This window comes from Morone saxatilis, unplaced genomic scaffold, assembly GCF_004916995.1.
Source record: "Morone saxatilis isolate NCDOM2014 unplaced genomic scaffold, NCSU_SB_2.0 Contig10, whole genome shotgun sequence".
Classification (NCBI taxonomy): domain Eukaryota; kingdom Metazoa; phylum Chordata; class Actinopteri; family Moronidae; genus Morone; species Morone saxatilis.
The window spans coordinates 1,150,292-1,158,316 of NW_023339652.1; the positions used below are offsets into that span (position 1 = coordinate 1,150,292).

General features: G+C 46.1%; 2 protein-coding genes across 2 annotated transcripts in view; both read right to left on the minus strand.

Annotated features, from left to right (window-relative positions):
• The window catches only part of LOC118338985 (CCR4-NOT transcription complex subunit 2-like), a gene marked incomplete in the record, with an annotated part of 14,461 nt that extends 7,540 nt beyond the window's left edge, over positions 1-6,921 (minus strand). The window contains 4 exon segments of the mRNA XM_035676478.1: positions 4,597-4,821; positions 5,611-5,758; positions 5,911-5,983; positions 6,766-6,921. Of these exon segments, the coding sequence (XP_035532371.1) occupies positions 4,597-4,821; positions 5,611-5,758; positions 5,911-5,983; positions 6,766-6,885 (566 nt within the window).
• A 276-nt stretch (positions 6,922-7,197) lies between these two features.
• Positions 7,198-8,025, minus strand: part of LOC118341993 (butyrophilin subfamily 2 member A1-like) — a 3,480-nt gene continuing 2,652 nt past the window's right edge. The window contains exon 5 of the mRNA XM_035680421.1: positions 7,198-7,251. Within this exon, the coding sequence (XP_035536314.1) occupies positions 7,198-7,251 (54 nt within the window). The remainder of the gene's footprint in view (positions 7,252-8,025) is intronic.

Here is an 8,025-nt window from a genome sequence, read left to right on the forward strand (position 1 = left end):
TTTTTCCATTGCTTGTATTACTGTTGTTATTGATTAGCTACTCGTCCTGCTTACTGTTGTTTTATCGTGTTGCTCTACTGCGTTGTTCTACTGTTGTTTACTGCCGGTCTGTCTGTTATTGCGTTGTTATCTGTTGTTACTCGTTATTATGTCTGTAATTGTTTGTACTGTGTGTTATTGTTGCTTACTGCTTGTTCATTGCTTGTCTTATTGTTTTCACTTCAGGGGGTTGCTATACTGTTGTTACTGGCATTCGTTACGGGTATTGTTGTTTATACTGTTGGTGTATTCTGTCCTGTTACTTGTTGTTACTGCCTTGGTCTTACTGTGGTGTTATTGTGTTTTACTGTGTTATGTTTTACTTGTTTGGCTTTATCTGCGTTTCGTTACTGTTGTTATGTTACGTTACTGTTGTTACTGTTCGTATTGTTGTTATTTGTTGTACTGTTGTTACTGTTAGTTATTGTTATGTTGTTATTTGTTTTTTCGACGGTGGATCCAGCAAGATGACATTGAATCGTTCAGGTCAGTCTGACGCTTGACACGTCGCACTGCCCTGCGGTGGTCGCTCGGCTGCATCTTCTGCGGGACTTGTAGTCTGCCCACCGCGCACTACTTCCCAGAACTCTCCTCCTGCGCCACTGCGCTAACCAGCGGCAGCCTGCGCTGGGACTACGAGTACACCGGCGCGTCGCACCCGCTCTGCGCGCAATGACAAGCCCAGGCTCCCAAGCGTCCGGCGCTGCAGACATCGCTGACACCGCGTGTGCTTTGACAGAAAGCTTCTTAAATTCTTTCTATCTCTCTCGGTCTTTAATGTTATGACAAAAGCCTTCAGTCTGAAGCAGGCGCGTGGATGGCGCAGCTTTTCATTCTCAGTACCACGGCTTGTTTTTTCCGGACTGGTGACGTCTTGGCTTCCGGCGGCCTGGTTTTTTTACAGGACCCTGGTATTAGCGGGCAGTTGGTTCACATTAGTTTTTTTCTTTAGTTTTTCCCTGCCATTTTCGTAGCTCCTCTGCAGCCTACCGCCGGCTCAACGGCAGGTTCTGCAGTCGTGAAGTTACACGTGAGCTCGGTTCCGGTTCCCCCGGTGCTCCCGGCGTTCCCCCGCGTTCCCCCCGGTCCTCCCGGTACCCCGGTTCCTCCTGGTACCCCCCGGGTCCTCCGGTCCCCGGGCTAGGAACCACCCGGTCGGTGACGCTGCGGAGGCTCAGAGCCGGGTATACTCAACGTTACAATCGTTGCCGGGTCATACATGAACACACAGCAGACATCCATTCATAAAAAGCTCCGCTTTGACTTTAGTGATTAACCTGACAACTTATCCGATTTAATCTGGACAGTCAACCGCTGTCTCTCTATTCGATTCTTTTATTGGGGTCCTTGCCGCCATCCCAAGCTCAAGACGATTCAACTCAGGACTTGTCACTGACACAGACCTTCACTTGCGATTCATATGAAAATTATTCGATTATGTCGAGTTGATCCTGGATTTGCGTTTGCCAGCCGTCGTGCATGATATGTTAACCTCTTGGGATCAACTAAAAACTATATCAATTTCAATCAAAAAGTCTGACTCAGACCTTCGACAGGACCTGTGCATCTTATCTGATGCTCCAGCCCTGGTCCGGAACGGTCTGTCCTCCTCGAGGCTCGTTCAAGGATACTCGCATCGGAGGTTATTGATCCTCCTCCTGCGTAGTGGTTACTGAGGCTCCGGCCTTGCCATGGAGCCGGCCTGCGGCAGACAGCAAGGGGAGCGGGGCGTGGAGCCGGGTCAGGAGGCGGTGAAAGGTCACGGCCCCAGAAGGAGAGAGAGAAGACCACCGGTCGGTGGGCGGAAGCACCGTCCGCCCGCCACAGGCGGCCTTCCAACACGGTCGAGGGGAACGGAGACTGAGACTGCTCCGTGGTGCCTGGTCCTGGTCCTGGGTGCTGTCCTGGTCCCTGGTGCTGGGTCCCTGGTGCTGGTTCTGGGTTCTGGTCCTGGTCCTTGGTGCTGGTGCTGGTCCGGGTGTGCGGTTGGCTTGGGGGTCTCTGGTTGCTGGTCCTGGTCCTTGGGTGCTGGTGCTGGTCGCTAGGTCCTGGTGCTGGGCTGCTGGTCCTGGGTTTTCCTTTGGTCCATGGTGCTGGTGCTGGTTTCATGGTCCTGGTCCCTGGTAACACTTCGGTGCTGAGGTGCTGGATCTGGTACCCTGGTCCTGGTGCTGGTGCTGGGTCCCGGGGGTGCTCGGTCCTTGGTGCTTAGGTCCTGGCGTCCTGGTCCCTGGTGCTTGGTTCCTGGTGGTGCTGGGTCCTGGTGCTTGGTTTCTGGTGGCTGGTGCTGGTCCCTGGTACCGGTCCCGTGTGGCCTGGGTCCTGGTTGCTAGGTGCTGGTCCTAGGTCTTGGTCCTGGTCCTGGTTGTCTGGGTCCTAGGTTGCTGGTGCTGGTGGCTGGTGCCTTTGGTGCTGGTCCTTTGTGCTGGTCCTGGGGTCGCTGGTGCTGGTCTTGGGTGCTGGTGCTGGTTCCTGGTCCTGGTCCTGGGTAGCTGGGTCCTGGTTCTGGCTGCTGGTGGCTGGTCCTGGTTCTGGGCTGCTGGTGCTGGGTCCTGGTCCACTGGTACCCAAGGGTTCCCGGTTCTTGACGGTCCTGGTCCTGGGTCCTTGGCTCCTGGTGTCGGTTCTGGTCCTCGGCCTGGTACCCTGGTCCTGTAGGTGTCCCTGGTCCTGGTCCTGGTTTCTTGGTTCTGACGGTCTCCTCCGCTCTGGTTCGTAACAGTGTGGTCGGTTTCGCAGTCCAAGGTTACGGCTGAGCGGAGGCCATCAGGAAGTCTCCAACCAGGGCTGCTCCGTGCTCCAGGCGATTTGCGTCGAGAGCCCGTATCCAGCTCCTCCCTCCTCTGATCGATGCACTGATTGCATGCACTCGATTGCATCGCACTGGCATGGACTGAGGAAGAGGCAGACTGAGAGGAGTTCTGCTCCCGTAAGGACCGATCGGCAAGCCACGCAGGCGCACCACAGATCCTGGCCTCCCACCTCTTCACCACCTACTACCGACCAGCCACAGCAGGTGAGCCTTGGTCGCTCTACCGTCAGCAACAGCAGGTTTACCGACGAGACGACCGAGCTTCTTACCTCTTACTACCTTTAACTTATACAGCAGCCTTGCACAGTAACTGTTATTCGCTACCCCGACCCTTACTCTCACCGCATCAGAATACACGCGATAACGTCTCTCTCGCTCTTCTCTCCTCTGTCTCTCTCTCTCTGTCTCTCTCTCTGTCTCTCTCTCTGTCTCTTCTGTCCTCTCTCTCTCTCCTGTCTCTCTGTTCTCTTCTCCCCCCTCATCTCATGTCCTTCTACTCCTCCTAGTCTCCTCTCTCAATCTCTCTTTCTCATGTCTCTGTCCTCTCTCTTCTCTCTGTAACTCAACTTCTTCTCTCTCTGTCTGTCTTCTCTCTCTCGTCTGTCTCCTCTCTCCTGTCTCTCTCTCTCTCTGTCTCTCCTCTCTCTGTCTCTCTCTCTTCTCTCTTCTCTCTGTCTGTCTCTCTCTCTCTCTCTGTCTCTCCTCTCTGGTCTCCCCCCCCCCACTCTTCTTCTTCCTCTGTCTCTCTTCTCTTCTTCTCTCTCTCTTGTCTCCCTCTCTCTGTCTCTCTTCTCTCTCTCTCTCTCTCTCTGTTCTTCTCTCTCTGTCTCTCTCTTCTGTCTCTCTCTCTCTCTGTCTCTCTTCTTCTCTGTCTCTCTCTCGTCTCTCTCTCTCTCTCTCTCTCTCTCTCTTGTCTCTCTCTCTGTTCTCTGCTCTTCTGTCTCTTCTCTGTCTCTCTCCCTCTCTCACGGGTGGTGATGTCACAGGTCCGTGGTTAGGACTGAGTCAGGTACTGGTCAGTTGGGAGCTGTTTCAGATGGGAGCTTCTCACCTGTCTGATGTCTGCATCGCTCCGTCAAAGCGACGGCAGGCGTGAGACACACACACACACACTCACACACACACACACACACACACACACACATACACACACACACATAAAAACTGGTGTACAGTGTTGATTCAATTAAATAGTTATTGACATTAAAATGTCAGAACGAGTTACGCAGGACGTCTGATTTACAAGGAGTCAGTTCTGGATGATGACTGAGTCACTGGACAGTCATCAGCCTTTCAGGAGTTAAAACACTGAAATTCAGTTCCTTCAAAATTAAAACCGTTAGGAAAGAGTTAAATGTGAGGGAAGATAGGTAGTCAGGAGACGTTTGACTCCTCCAGAACTAACAGTTTAACTTTCTGTTCTTCTCTGTACTGTCCGTCCTGGTGACCGTCTGTCGTCTGTCCGTCGCCACGGTGTGGATTCTGCTCCAGCTGTTTCTCTCTCTTTCCACCTCCCTGTATTTCAGAAGTGGCCCGAGACTCGGCCTTCCTCGTCTCCTCCGTCACCGGGATGGAAGACTCTTTGGTTGCAGTAGAGCAAGGGCATCCCTAGGCCCTAGATGTATTTGGTGAGGATAATGACATCTAGGGTCTGGTTTTCTTTCTTTCCTTTTCTTTGTAGGTTGTTTATTGTGTCGGTGTATTTTTACTCCTTGTATTTCATCTTGTGTGTCTGTGTGTGTTACCTGTTAATAGTGAAAGGCTGCCGTGCTTGCTGCTGTTTGGGCATGCCGATGATGCTGGGTGACGACCGGCTCGGGCTCCCCATGCTGCTGCTCCTCCCTGCCCCGACACCGCCGCCTCCCCTCTCTCCTCCTACTCCCCCAACCATCCCGCCCGTCTGCCCCGTCGGACCCCCGACCTGCTGGCTGTGGTTCAACACGCTCCGGCTGTTCATTGGCAAAATACCCCTGTAGAGAGGAGGAGGAGGAGGAGAAGGAAGAGGAGGAGGAGGAGACACGAGCACAAACGATTCGAGATTAAAGCTGGAGGCGTTTCTGAGGTTTGTGGAGAGAAAGAGGAAGACGAGGAGATTTTAAAACAGCAACATTGAGGTTTCATTTCTGACCGAGACTGAAAACAAGCAGCTACTGCGAAAGAAGTCCAGTCTGAGTGTTTGAAGCCTCATCAGACGTTTGTAACATAAAAACACAACAGTGACAATAACTTTATCCTCAATCCTGATGATCTTCATATAAACTGTAAAAATATTCTATCAGTATCACGGTGCTTTCTGTAAGAAGTACATGAGAAATAAAGTAATAAAAGGTTATATTTATCTAAATTTCAACTTTACACACATTCTTACACAAAATATTAGACAGAAATTCTGTCAAATACTTTCATGAAGCTTGATTAATAAAAATATTAAATGTTATTTATATAACACCTTTCATAAACAACATGTAGCACTAAAAAAAAAGATTTAAACAGACAATTTAATGTTAAAATATATGTAAAAAGACAAATACAGTAGAATTAAAACCACTTAAATAAAGAAATTGTACTAAATTAAGACGACAGGATGCAAATCAGACTACAAACCTCAGATAACTTTCTTTATAAAATCTTTAGTCGTGTATTTGTGACAAAACGTCTACAGGAATAAACAAAACTTATAAATCATCTGAAAGTGAGAAAATTAAACCGTCTTTATCTCTAAAATGTCAGTAAATGTGTGTGTGTGTGTGTGTGTGTACCTGCTCGGCGAGGGAGGCGTGTGCATCGAGCCAGTGTTCTGTGTACTGGCGTGACTGGGGAGCTGACTGGCAGACTGGTTCAACCCACTTCGACTTAACTGAGGCGCCGCGCTGCTGTTCATACTCCGCATGGGAAACCCCAAAGCACCTGCGAGGAGAGAGAGAGGTTGAGCTTTATAACACTTATCAACGGAGGAGGTTACAATCTGAATGTAAACACATGCACACATTATTTATTCCCCCACAGCTGGTTCCTGTAAAGAAGGAGGAGGTGAGTGTGTGTGTGTGGGTTCTTCTTACTCTGCGGGCCATATAAACTGGCTCCGAGCTGCGACAGCTGACCCGTTGAGGAAGCAGAGGAAGACGCCAACATCTGGAGACGGAGGAAACACAGAAACATCTTTTACATCATCCTGAAAACATCGTCTCCTCTAGATCAACTGCTTTTGAAACCACATGAGGAGAAACAGCAGAGTTCAGGAAGCTACCGTAATACTCAAACCTGGTTTTAGGTTTTTATTTGTCTGAGTTATAGAAGATCTGTTTATTTATGTTTACCATGTTTCATTAAAGTTGATCAGATATGAAGATAGAGAGGTTGAGTTTGTTGAATATGTTGTTGTCGGGTCTTTGCTTAGAAGGTTTATATTGTATTTATTAAGAAGTCTTAGAAAAGCGTCTGCATTTAAAAATGATGAATAATAATGTTGGTACAAACCTTTTTTCTGTTCTTTACTTTAACAAATATAAACTATATTTTTATTTAACTAAAATGTCTCAAATGTTAAATGTTGTTTATAAGTAAACTTTTCTGAAATAAAATACAGTTTAAAAGCATATAATTTCACATTTTTGTGTTTAAAAGAAGTTTGTAACCTGAGAAATAGTAAAATAATTTAATTTAATGGATCATTTAAATCTGCTCTGACCAGATCTAACAGATTATATAGATATTGTTAACAACAAACAGTTCTCACTCTTCAAATGTTCCTTACAAAACTTCAAACACACTTTCATAGAACATAAAGTATATCACAATAAACTCAACTGATAAAATATCGGCTGTAATTTAATTATTTAATATATATTTATATATTTTAATATATATTTATGTTTGATAATAAAGAAAAGTAACTGAACGAGAGTTTAACTTACGTCTTTGTCAGCGCGGTGCGGAGGGAACATGGACTGTTGGGTGTAATAAAGGCTGGAGTCGTCCGCGTAGTCGCTCTCTATCCCTCCCTCCATAAACTTCTTCCGGTTAGCACCAAACATACCGCGTGTCACCTGAGGAAGAGGAGGAAGAGGAGGAAGAGGAGGAAGAAGAGGAAACCGTCAGTATTTAATGTCTCCAAATTAGTCCATTAATCGTTCATCATTTTGACTAACTTTAAAAGAAAACATGCCCAAAACTGCTTCCTTTAGTCCTCCGACAGTAAACTGAACATTTAAAGTCACTTTGGGTTTTTTCTGTCACTTTATGGAACAAAACAACAAATCGATTAACAGAGAAAATGAGCCGTACGTTTAAGAAGCTGTGAATAAAACTTTTATTAGGAGAAACTGGATGTAACCTGACAAATGTCTTCATTTTTTAAACTCTGGTTTTATTTTGTGAACCATAAACGCGTCTCTGTATCTCTGAGTGTGACAACAGACAGTTACCTGAACAGCACTGACCTCAGATTAACCTGCAACCTCAGACTGTATCTCGAGTAAACGGAGAGCCAACACACGGTTCCTCTCGGCGCTAAAACCTCGCCGTTTGTGTGGAAGCAGCGTCACAACACAGAAACTTTCACACGAAGCCTCACCGGTGTTTGGAGACAGAGCTGCAGCCACGAACTACTTTATCATTTACGTGGAGCGAATAAACAACTTTGATTAAATGTTTGGGACATTTTTAAGCAAAACTGGCCCAAATTCTCTCCTTAAAGTTGGTAAATGTTTATGTTTTATAATCTTCTTAGCCTGCAATGTTAATAAAATACTGTTTAGGTGGTTTTGGTCCGTGTCTAACTTTTCAGAATGAATTAATGAGTCTGAAAAGTTACTTCCAGACTAAAACACACTGAAAATAATCGTTAAAAGCAGCTCTGCTCAGTAAATATGTTGTTTGTTTTGTGCTTATTGATAAACAGAGTTCCCACGCTCTTTAATAAATCACAAACAGTCATATTATAAACCTTCTCCAGATGCTTAATGAAACGTAATGTAAGATGAATATTATATATATATATAATAATAATAATATATATTATAGAATAATAAAATGCAGTTTTGTTATTAGCTTTGTTTTTCCTGTGATTAATTAATTGTGCAGCACGAGTCATTTTAATTATTTCCCATTAAATAAAACAGCACAATAAGTTAATAATATAATAAATAAGATAATAATATAATAAATAAGTTAAT